The 13,183-nt window shown below is 32.8% G+C and overlaps 1 protein-coding gene across 2 annotated transcripts in view; it reads right to left on the bottom strand.

Moving 5' to 3' along the window:
• The window catches only part of LOC140442068 (tyrosine-protein phosphatase non-receptor type 11-like), a 92,233-nt gene that overhangs the window by 74,395 nt on the left and 4,655 nt on the right, over positions 1 to 13,183 (bottom strand). For both annotated transcript variants that reach the window (XR_011951060.1, XM_072533137.1), the window contains exon 3: positions 11,565 to 11,759. Coding sequence is in view for 1 of the 2 variants with exons in the window: in XM_072533137.1 (XP_072389238.1) it covers positions 11,565 to 11,759 (195 nt within the window). In the remaining variant the exon portion in view is untranslated. The remainder of the gene's footprint in view (positions 1 to 11,564; positions 11,760 to 13,183) is intronic.

Genomic DNA, 13,183 nt, shown 5'->3' with positions numbered 1-13,183 from the left:
ACAGTAATAAAAAAATGTGTTATTCTAATAGTTGCGAACATTTGTTAAATCATAAAATTTTTTGTCTTAAAAATGATATATTAAAGTCACATAATAAAAACCCATAATATATTATACATAAAACTCGTCCACATTATTTATTGCAACTTTCCAGTTGTACTACGTCTTCAAAAATGCAAAAACTAACCTTGGAATATCTCTATGACCAGAGGCAAGCAAATAGGTGACTTTTATATATATATTTATATAAATTTCAAGTATTTGCATAGTATATTGACTTGAATATTACCACGATGGGTTTTATACGTAAATTTCCAATAGGATGTGGGTTATATGCAATAGAGTATTGTATTATATAATGTAGAAAATTACGGAAAGATTCACTGTTAGTTATGGTTAGTTGTTTAAAAATACTTGCGTTGGTTAGTACTCGACTTTTTTGAGAGTAAATTTCTTGGTGCGTTTTCTTTTTCTACAAACTCTGTTATTTTTCACTATTTTCCCCATGTTGTTATATTTATCTTTATGTATTTTTTCGTTTGTACAATACGTCATATTTTCCAATTGCATCTTTTACCTGGTGATATCCTGATGGTCTCACCAAAACGCAAGGTAAGCGCAATCCTTATATACCAAAACTTAATTTCGGTTAAAACACAACCAGTCATCAAACTCGCGATTTCCACATTTCATTACTCTGGCTTTACAACACTGCGTGGGTTCTAGCCTCCTCAAGAATTTCTCTCCAGTCGTCCCTATCCATCGCCTTTCTCCGTCAAGCACGTATTCCCATATTTCTCATGTCTTCATCGATGTTATCAAGGAACCTTGTTCTGGGTCTTCTTCTCTGGCAATGGGTCTCTTAAGGAGCGTTTTTAAGCTGGGTCATTTTGTTCCATACGCATTACATGCCCTATCCACCTGAGACGTCCTATCTTATTATGTTTTACGATATCTGGCTCCTGGTATATTCTATAAAGTTCGAAGTTGTATCGTCTTTTCCACACTCCACTGTCATTCACTGCTCCATAGATTCGCCTTTGTACTTTTCCCTCGAAACATCCTAACATGTTTTCATTACTTTTTGTTAAGGGTCCAGATTCTTGAATCATACGTTAGGACTGGGCGTATTATTGTTTTGTAGAGTGTTATTTTTGTATTTCTCGATATAATTGTGCATTAAGGACGAGATTGAGCCCAAAATAGCATCTGCTTCTTCTTTAAGTGCCATCTCCGTGACGAAGGCTGGCAATCATCATGGCTATTCTGACCTTCGAGGCAGCTGCTCTGAAATTTTCTTTCTTTTATTGTATTTTGCATTTCCCTCTCTCTGCCTATTCTCCTTAACACTTCTGTATTCGTGACTCTATCTACCCATGGAATCCTTAATAATCTTCTAAATGTCCACATTTCAAACGCGTTAAGTCGATTTATTGTATTCCGGGTTAATGTCCATGATTCAGCTCCATAGTAGAGTACACTGTCTACAAAGCATTTAATTAGCCTTATTCTGAGGGCCAATGTCAGATTTTTGCTGCATAAAATCTTTTTCATTTTCAAGCACGGCCAGCATCTGCTGGCCGTGCAAATTCTGCGGTTTATCTCTGCGGTAGTATTATTTTCACTGTTGAGGAGCGCTCCCAGTTATACAAATTCGTTCACTGCTTCGATGACGTCGTTTTCTGTAACAAGTCTTCGTAGAATTTGTGGTTGCGTGCTTATTTTCATATACTTCGTTTTGTTGGAATTTATTATAAAACCCATTTTTGTAGCTGATTCGTATATGCCTCTCGTACAGTGTTATCCGTTCTACCAATAATATTGATATCATCAGCATAGGCAAGCATTTGCACTGATTTATTATATATTGAACCAATGCTTGTGATTTGTGATATACGTATTACTTTTTCCAGAGCCAGATTGAACAGTATACAGGAGAGAGGCTCTCATTGGCACAGCTTGTTATTTGTTTTAAAAGTTTTAAACAGTTCCCCCTGAATTCGTACTTTACATTCAACTTTTTCACGATTTAGTCTTGTTAAATTTACCAACTGATTTGGTATTTCTAGCTCTTTCATTGCTTTGAACATTTCTATTCTATTCACAGAGTAGTAGGCTGCTTTGTAGTCTATAAATATGTGGTGAGTATCAATTCCAGTGTTTCTTCTAAAATTTGTTTCACGGTTTCAATCTGATTGTCGATTTACTACCTCTGAAACCAGCCTGGAATTTTCCTACTATCCATTCTGCATATCGTGCCATACGGTGACATAGTACTGTGGAAAATATTTTATACCCTGCATTTAGAAGCGTAATTCGTCTGTGGTTAGAGCATTCAAAGATGTCTCCTTTTTTGTGAATGGCGCAAATTATTCCAATATTCCAATCATTGGGGAGGGATTTCTGTGTCCATATTTCTTCTATAAGCTGCTGTAATGGTATCGTTGCCACCTTTTTATATAGTTCAGCTGGAAGATTATCTATTCCGGGTGATTTGTTTCTGGCTAGTTTTTTAACTGCATCTTTAACTTCAAGAATCATTAGTGGTTGCTCTTCCCTCTCGTCTGTTCCCCTTACCTCATCTCTTTCGTCTTTCAGGTTTTCTTCTTCTTCCTCTATATTAAGTGCCTGGTTTAAGTATTCCACCCATCTATTCAATATATCTTTTCTTGTTGTTAATAGGTCGACATTCTGACTTCTGAATTGTGTTGTGGTTGCCTTGAATTCTTTTCTGTTAATGTTAACTTTCTCATAATGCTCTGAATTCTTTCTCTCTGTTGAGGTTTTCTATATATTTAAGTTCCTTATTTAAGTGGTTTCGTTTTTTTTTTCACATTTACTGTACCATTACTTGCAGCAGAATGGTGCTCTCAAAAAATGAGAATAAAAGCAAGATTTTAAAATAAAATGACACATTTTGTAAATACGTAACACTATTTTACACAAATCTAGATAACATCTTGAACATCCTGAATCGTGTTATAAATAAAATAATTGTATTATACAATATGCCATTACATTATGGTTTATTTGAATCACGGGACAACTTGTCAAGGCTAAAACACGATCACATTCGTTTATATTTATTGACCATAACAAAATCATTAACAGCAAATGAAAACATTTACTAAAAAGTAAAACTTTTTGTCGATGGTTAGATAAATAAGTGTTGAAGTTAGACCACGAATCTAAAAATTTCTAATTAACCCTTTCTACCCCACTTTTTTTCTTCTCGCCCAAAACGAATATTTATCAGTCGGTCATATAATGCGGTTCTACGGATGTGTTTGATCATATTAATATTTTTTTTAATTAAGTTTGGAATCCTTTTATCCAGGGATATATTGTTCCACTAAAAAAACCAATGGTTTCGATCGAAATCGAAATCAAAATTATAATGGTATCGAAATAAAAATTTTCAATGAGTTGCAACCTTTTATTATATAAAATAAAAACCTTAAAAAGAAGTTTCTTTTAAATTTAACCATTAATAATTCACAGTATAAGTAACAAAACATTCTTATAAATGGTAAGGAGTAAAGCATTCTTTACATAGGGGTACCTGACACATTTGACATATCATTTGGGTTAGTGTTTCTTTTTTTCTTGGCAGAACACACCGTCAACAACGACGAGATTTTTCTATGATTGGTAAATGATCCCCCACATTTTTCATATTCTTCGTTCTCTATGAAGGTCTTCCTACAGATCTTTTTAAAACATGAACTTTATTAGAACTTCTTCCTTCAGTTACTAAATCTTCACCTACCGTCAGTAAAAAAATCCTTGAATGGAATTGTCTTGCGATTAAGTTGGTTGTAAATAATTCATCTATTGACAGCCGCTACCATTGTGAGTCTAAAAAAGACTTTTTTCCACCATTTGAGCGATTTTCTATATAAATCATACAATCCAGACATTTGGTCACTCAAGTCAACTCCACCCATACAGCAGTTGTAAAAATCTATAGCTTCTGGGCAAGAGACGTCTGATTTTGTACCATCAAATCCTTTACGTTTTAAAGTGGTTAAGGTATCTGTGTGGCAATGACTCAATAACAATACTTCCTTAGTGTCTTGCCATTTCGTTAAAATTATTCCTGCATCAGTGCAAACGAACTCTGACTCTCCTCTGACTTAATTATTATTGAGAAGGGCATACTTTTTCGGGTTTTTATGACAGTCCCAATAGCTGGAAACTTGATTTCGTGAAGTAATTTTACAGTAGTGAAAAATCTGTCGAAAGCTAAAACGACATTATCATCTTTTATCGTACTTGAGAGTGTGTGCACAACTCTTTCTCCTAAGGTAGATACATTTAAAACGCATTGCACATTTTGACAGGCGACATTTTGCGCCTATGCTCTTAAAAAGAATATTTTTCATTTATTGTTCCTATATAAATTCCTATTATATTTGATAATAAAAAGAACAATATTTTACTATGCTTCATTAACTACTTCAATGAATAATTAACAAAAAACATTAAACTAAACCGAAGGTAGCTTGTAATTGAATATAACGAAGACATCGTTTATTCCATTTAAATACTTTTTTTAAAGTAATTTTATCAATTTTCTTTTGTTACCGTATTAATTAATTCAGACCGCAAGTTTGTATGTCACGCAATAAAATTCATTTTAGTGATTCTACTTGAAGATTAGAAGGTTTTGTTTTTGTGTAGATAATCGTTGAATGGCGACTTCCTCCAAAACGTTGACCACAAATTGAGAAATCAAAGAAACGTTTTGTTTTAAACAAGTGTTTATAAAAATATCAACTTGGAAATACCTAATATACTTCTTTAAATTATAATTAAAAAAAGATCTCGAATTTATTCTTTACAAGACCAGCTGATAAATCTGAACTGATCCAAACAATTAGTAGTATCAAAAGCAAATCTTCCTATAGTATTGATGGACTATTGTTCAATCACAAATTAATCCCTTAATTTGTAATCTCACATTATTCTTAACTTCTTAATATTTTATAGTTTCACCGTGTATAATTGAAACATTGTGAAAACATATCGTGTACTATAACATTTTTACTTCACAACTTCAAAGTTTTATTGTATTTATCATCGTCGATCGAGAAGAAACGGACAAAGGGACATTATAAAACGATTCGATCCTTATATCTACATTCGAATTTGTACACTATCCATAAAAATTTTCTTAAATCTCCCAAAAAAGGGTTGGAAGTCCTGGTCTCACTAATTAATGATTCCTTTGACACAGTGTCTAAAGACAGCCATTATTATTCCTCTTCATAAGGGTGGTGAAAAATCTAATGTCTGCAACTATAGACCTATTGCCTTACCGGTCCTATCCAAAATTATTGAGACTTATAAAAGCCCGAACCAGCTGATTCTCCAAGGGAAGGTAAATGGTAAGAGAGGACCGGGAAGAAGACGCATTTCCTGGCTTCAAAATTTACGAAAGTGGTATAACACGACTACCACTGAACTGTTCCGCGCTGCAATAAACAAAGTAAAGATAGCCGTGATGATCGCCAATATCCGGAACGGATAGGCACTTTAAGAAGAAGAAGATAAAAGCCCGACTTATGTCCTTTCTCGTTGAAGACAACATTTTATCACAAAGTCAGTTCGGCTTTTTATCTAATAAATGTAACAACGATGCTACGTTTTCTGTACTACATGAGGTCTATCAAGCTCTAAACAATAATCTTTACACTGCCACTGTTTTTTGTGACTATGCCAAAGCTTTTGATTGTGTAAATCACGACATTTTGATAACAAAAACTAAATTTCTACAGAATTCGAGGTATTTCTTTAAATTGGTTCCAATCTTACTTGAGGAATAGGAAACAACTAGTTAGAGCAAATGATACTGACTCTAGTCACAAAAGTATTGTATGTGGAGTACCACAAGGTTCATTACTGGCTCCTCTACTTTTCCTTATCTTTATAAATGACATCACTAACTTAAAAACCAATGGAAAAATTTTTCTTTTTGCTGATGATACCAGTATTACCTGGAGGAACTCTAATATTGCAACTCATCATGCAATTACAACTTCTAATCTACTTAAAATAAAAACCTGGTCCGACTCTAATTTAATCTCTTTTAACGTGGATAAGACAGTGCCATTATCCTATAAAGGAGTTCTTCAACCCTTGCTTCTTAATAACAGCCACATCAGTATCGTTGATTCTGTAAAATTTCTTGGAATTTTTATAGACAGCAACCTTAAATGGTCCCTTCATATCGATTTGTTAAGTAAGAAACTAGCCTCAGCCTGCTATGCAATAAGATCTGTTTTGAAGGAAATCAATTTAGCATCTTCTAAAATAACATATTTTTCTTTGTTCGAGTCTCATCTTCGATATGGCCTTCCTTTTTAAGGTTCTTATAGCTGCCCAATCTGATGTTATTTTTAAATTACAAAAAAGAGCAATACGGTATCTTTTTGTTCTCAGTAGAATGACACAATGCCGAAGCTACTTAAAAAATAACCGGATTTTAACTCTTCCCTCTTTATATATTCTAGAAACTGTTTGCTTAATTCGTAAACATCTACATGTTTTTCCAGCAAGACCTAATCATGACTACTCTACCAAAAATTCAACCTTACCGATGTGTATTTACCGATTCCGTCCACTGAGTTAGTAAAGAAATCTATATTATATTCGGCAAAAAAATTATACAACCATCTCCCTTTGCAACTTCAACGTCTGTTCAATCATTTGCAAGATCTACAACTTCTTTCCTTCAGTTCCGTAAATTGACAAAAACCTATCTATCTGAAAGACCATATTAGTCAGTGAAAGAGTTTCTTAACGAATAAGTAAGAAATTACAGTACGTTTAGGTACAAGCAACTAAAGTATTTTTATATATATTTGGGTATCACATGCAGCAACTTAAACTTATTCATGCAATTTGCAATTTAGTTAAATTTTGCAGTTGACTGTATATTTTGTTATCTTTTATTTTGTGATATTGACGATTTATGTGATTTTAGTAAATTTTAATTGTTATTATTTTTTTTTACTTTTCGTAAGCTTTGTTCATAAAACTGTACAATTTTAAGTGACAATAAAGTATATTTCTACTCTAATAAAAAGTTAGTCCTACATATTTCCTTTAAAATATTCTAAATATTGATCCCTTTTAAAATACGGTTTTTTTCCGCAAAGAGTACCGCTATTCTTAGACCACTTCTGTTTAAATTCAACCTCTGTTGAACTTAATCTCCAAAGCCGTTTATTCAAACAAGGTACTTTTTGATCCAGTAATTTTTCCGTCTGCCTCTGAAGAAGATATAACATTTGGTAACACCACCTCTGTTCATTTAATGACCCCTATACTATTTGGACTGTTGATTACGACGATCATTGTAGCGTCCATGATTTTGTTGATGTATATATTTTCGCGCTTTAGGAGGACAAACTCATATGATATCGAGCTTGATCCCGTTTCTTTGAAGTTGTAATAGCAAAATCTTATCTGATATAGACGTGAAATTGATTACATGTGTGACATAACTCTTTTTTTATGAATTTACATATCAAATTCAAGGAATATTGGCACATTTCAAAAGCGTCATCGTTTTAGCTAAAATACCTTATTTATCGACGAAGTAAAATACGAAATCTTAAAAATCTATTTAACAAATTCAAAAACCAAATAAATTAATAGCATCGCGGTCAACCTTGTAATTATTTTATTAACGTAAACCTTACCTTGCAAATGATAATTGTATATCGATTCCTACCTCATTTTCACCATTGATTTTGTTTTATTATTAATCATTCAAGTAATTCTGCGATTAGCTATTCAAGTGGCGCTCAGTCCACCAAACGAGACGCATAGTAATGACTCTCAAAACAGTGGATGATATGCCAGAAGCCACGTTCACTTTTAGGCCGGTAATAGCGAAATATCCCAGACAGGATGTCGATTAGTAAAAAAATACGGCCAGCGATTGAATGTTAATCGTCTATTTAGACAATATGTGTAATATCGTTTAGGAAGAAAGTGTTTTTCCTAAAAAAACAGTTCCAAGAAAATTAAAAAGTGAAAAAATATATCTCTTTGTTGGAAGAAAATACCAGAAGAAGAGAAATCTTCTCCAATTCCGATCCTACTTAGAAATCATACTCCGAACAGGTTACAAAGATTTATCTACTGGATATTGGATCTACTGGGTAGAAATTAGAAACTGTGATGAATACAAGTACCTGGGTATGAAGATAACTCAAGATGGAACACTCGATGCTGCTATAAAAGACAGAAACATACAGGGTAGAAAAGCCATATCCATGATGAACGGAATTCTGTGGGACCAAACAATATCTAAAGCGAACAAACAACTCATATACAACACCATACTTAAAAGTGTAATCACATATGGCAGCGAAGTTTGGCAAATGAAACAAAGAACAGAGAAACTGTTACTAGCAACAGAAATGGACTTCTGGAGAAGAGCAGCAGGAAAATCAAGAAGAGATCGGATACCAAATGAGAGAATACGTGAAATGATGGGAGTCAAGCATACAATAGTTGATGACATAAAAACAAAACAGTTAATATGGTACGGCCATGTACAGAGAATGCCAGATGACAGGATTCCAAAACAGATTTTGACGTGGACACTACAAGGGAGAAGGAAAAGAGGAAGGCCGAGAAAAAGCTGGAGAGAGGGAATTGAAAAAGAACTAGAGGAAAGAGAAATCCCTCCAGGCCTATGGCTGAATAGAGAAGAATGGCGGTTAGGAGTCGGAAGGCGTCGGAGAACGCTGTAAACCGATAGTAGTAGTATATTGGATAAATAAATTAAAGATTTTCTAGAGCCGTGCCATCTAGTGGTTACTTTACTAGTTATTATGTTGTGTCACCTTTATGTTTCAAAGTAGTAGCAAAAATACAGCCATAGAGTTAACACGTGTTTTATTTGTTCATCAAATATTTTTGTTTCACAACTCTATAATTTATCAACACTGGATTCAAACTGAAGGGTTTGGTGCAAAAACCGGCCAAAGAGCATTTTTGTCGAAATCGAGTTTATGGCATTTCTTGCCTTCAAAAATACCTCCACACAGTTTGGAGCAAAACCCGTACACGTATTGTGTAAGAAACTCAATGTAGAATAACGTCCTTAGTCCTTAGGATGGTATTGAGAGCAATAACCTACCATGCCATTCACATGACCGATTTTTGCGCCCAAGGCTGAGGAAATTCTAATCTCACATTTTCCTCGTTTGTAAAGTGCAGTGTGTATATCGCTCCGCGAAAAGGGCTAGTTTTATTGAGTTTGAAGGTGAAAGTGATCCATACCATGATTCCGATAATAGTGATGCTGACCCACATTATGTAGTGGAAGAGGAAAGTCGCAACAAAATTTTTCTCATTTTTCTCAAAACTATGCAATGTGCACGTCACGTGGGCGGTTATTACACCAAGCCCTTCAATTTTCCATAAATTATAGTACAAACTGACAGAAGAATATATCGATATTTATGATTTTTCTGCTTGGAAACGTACATAAAGACAAATGATTATTTATTTAGTATAATATACATAATAAAATAGATTTCTTCGATTTCTTAAATTTCATTTCCTTCCTGCAAAAAACTACATAGGAAAAAATAATTGATTCTCGTACCGGACTATATGAATCACATTTGGAGAACATGCCGATCATATCCTGTTTTTTTAGAATGTAGCAAAGCAACAGCGATCGATGGCGAGCACTTAACACAATGAATAGAAGAATTAAAAATGCAAAAAGGGAATCATGTAAGTTGCCTATCCACTCGCTCTTTATTAAATCAGTGAGTCATGCAGGAAACTGAATGTCTGAAGGAAAGGTACATCTCTATTGTTTCAAAAAGAATGGGCAATGAAAATTGTTCTTCAGTAGCTAATGGGGTGTTTCTTTTTGTTAGTATTCAAATGAGATTTTTATCTTTCAAGGTAACAAAAAAAATAGGCATTAACTCAAATATAATATTCTTTTAACGTTTTATTTCCTTTCATTTCGACTTTTATAAAAATTATTTTACATACAATAGTATTGTTGTTCGTCAAGTGTGCCATCTACTTATCATAAAACATCTTATTTGGGTAATTAAAATAATATACGAAAAAGTGCGTGAATGATAAAAAAATATTGGAAATATTATCTATAATAGCGTGGAATTTAAAATGCATTTATCATCTTAACCTTTCAGTCTGAAAGCGACTATACATTTCACGTTAAGAATGGAACGTTTGGCTTATGCAAATCAGTGTTGCCAAAACTCTCAGACACGTGTTGCTACTAGACTGCCGATATACGGGTCATTCTAATCAGAGCCGTATTCAGCACTGTGTAGATGTAGTTAACTTAATTTCACTAATAAGAGGATACATATAGCTTAATAGAATACAGAATAATGCATTATATATACTTGTTTCTTTAATAAACATATATATAAACTGTAATCTAGTGTTATTTAATTAAAGAAAGGAAACTGAGAATCTCACAGAGAATATCAGATTTACTTTTATTTGATTCATTTAGAATAGAGGCGTCACTTACAATGCGTTGACAGCTTCACATACCTTGGCTCTTTACTGACCACTATCAACAAATTAAGCAAAGGTAATTAAAAGACAAATGAACCTTACAAATAGGGCATACTATGGACTCCAAAAACAATTCCACTCAAGAAAAATCCAAAGAACTAAAATTATTATATACAAAACACTGCCGAGGCACAATCCTCGCATATGAGGCAGAAACAAGGCCTCTAACACAGAGGACGAAAGACTTTTGGGAATATTTGCGTAAAATACTTTGCAAAATATATGAAGCTATAAAAGACGAAGAGCAGTGGTGCAAAAGATATAACTTCGAATTATACCAACTCTTTAATGAACCAGACTCTGTACTGTTCATTAAAACACAACTTAGATGGACTGGACACATAATATGAATGCCAGACAACACAATTGCTAAAAAACTAATAGCGACGAATATTGGAGCAAGCCAAGATTCACAAAAGATTGATAAGATGATGATAAGGGAAATCAGCTGTGTACACATTTTTCCCTTATTTCAACAAGTCATCAAGTACCTTTTAAATGTGATTTTTACAAGTTTAAAAGGGTTTTCACCCTTATAACAGAGGTGTTGGCCTTCTAATGTTTTTTAATGTATTTTGTGTCAACAATCACTCTTCAGTGAGGTATGTGTAACCTACAAGACAAAGCTCTGATGATGGCATGTTACATGCCTAAAGTACTCAGCTGATTTAAAAAAAATACACACTATTAAGTTTTTTTGAGAACACACACCTTTGAGGCAACCATGTTGCCAGTTTAACCTTTGAAATATTTCTAACTGTACAAATATACACATATCAGCAGTCTTTTAGATAATTCCAATTCCAAATAAGTAATTATTTTATCAGCAATCAGTAAAAAAGAGTTTCTTAAATAAATGCTAAAACTGGGCAAGACATAGAAGCTACAATATAATATATAAGATAAAAATTATTATCAAATTTATGACACCATCCAAATATAAAACAGCAAATAATTCAAAAACTCACCTTTCAGTTGTGGGATCTGCGCAATTAAGTGGAAACTTCAGTTCTATAATCTCTCCGTTCTTCTCCTTCAATTGTCCCTGTTTCTCCATGTAATACTGGACCAGCTCCGATAGAGTCGCGAATTTTTCGCCACCGTATAAGTCGTAGAAGTCACCCGAATTTTGAATCTTAATGTGGGTGACTTCTCCATTGCGTCTGTAACAAAAAAAATGTACTAACTAGATTGGATCCAAATTGAAAGGTGGCCGAAGATGAAAATAATAAAATAGATCATGTGATTTAACACTCTTGGCATATTTACAACCATAAGTCACAGACAATTGAGTACTTTCATTACAACATTATATAACCCAAAAAAGCACCTGTTCAACACATTTATCATAAGTTGGAGATTTTTGACTAAACAATAATTAAAAATTCTACAAAACATTTCCCAATTTTTATTCAAAATTTAAGACAAACTGTGTATTTTTATAGATTTGTCGCTAAATGTATTTCCAAATTAACTAAGAATATTAAAAATTGCATACAAACACCTCAAAGGATGATATTTGAATGACCAACTACAAATTCTAAGAAACATTGCCCATTTTTTAATAATCATGTTCAAAATTTAAGGCAAATTGTTTATTTTTGCAGATTTATGGCTAAATGTAGTTCCAAATTAATTAACAAGGTTAAAAATTACATATAAACATCTTAAAGGATGATTTTCAACAGAACAACTAATGATTCTAAGAAATATTTCCAAATTTTTCAATAAATTTGTTCAAAATTTAAGGCAAATTGTTTATTTTTACAGATTTGTGGGTAAATGTAGTTCCAAATTAAGTAAGAAGCTTAGGAAGAAGCATGTAAACATTTCAAAGGATGATTTTTAACTGAACAACTTCAAATTCTAAGAAAAATTTTACTGACTGTGCTACAAAGATTATATTGCTGATGAATGTTCACTAAACCCTGTAAAAAGTGAAACAAAACTGTATCTAGCAGCAATTCAAGTGGGACTTGAGAAGAAAAAGTAAAGAAAAAAGAAAAAAAAATAATCAAGAACATAATTAAATCCAACATTTAAAATAAATTACAGTAAATACCCTGTTTTGAAATAATGTTGAATAAAGAATAGGTTTATATTTTAGATTGGTATCTCAGATTGTAGTGGAAATAATTATCAACCAAAAGATCCTGGATGCAATGTTAATGTCAGTAATAGAAAGTTTTCTTGGCAATACCAAAACATTTTGGTTAAATTCAAACTAAGAAATAAATAATAGGAGTGTTCCTATATCATATATATGACATTGTGGAGAAAGATCAGGAGCATCCCACAAAATAAGAAAAGTGCATTATTTTGATTACTAAATCACTAAGACTTCATTTAACTAAAGTATATATATTTTTTGTCAATATAAAACTAGTGTTATTAAATGTAGAATAACTTCTGTATAGAATATCTAATAACTAAACAAGTGCCACACAAAATGTAAAGATAGACAAGTAAATATTGTCCCTATATTAATTATATAAATCGCTTTCAAGAAACAATTTGTTGTCTATAAAAAAAATCTAAAATAGGGTGATTGAACCGGTTTGCCAGACAACACCAGTTGTCGGACACT

Source organism: Diabrotica undecimpunctata, chromosome 5 (assembly GCF_040954645.1).
Source record: "Diabrotica undecimpunctata isolate CICGRU chromosome 5, icDiaUnde3, whole genome shotgun sequence".
NCBI classification, from domain to species: Eukaryota; Metazoa; Arthropoda; class Insecta; order Coleoptera; family Chrysomelidae; genus Diabrotica; species Diabrotica undecimpunctata.
Note: the sequence above shows the minus strand (reverse complement) of the source record. Positions and strands in the feature narration are given on the sequence as shown.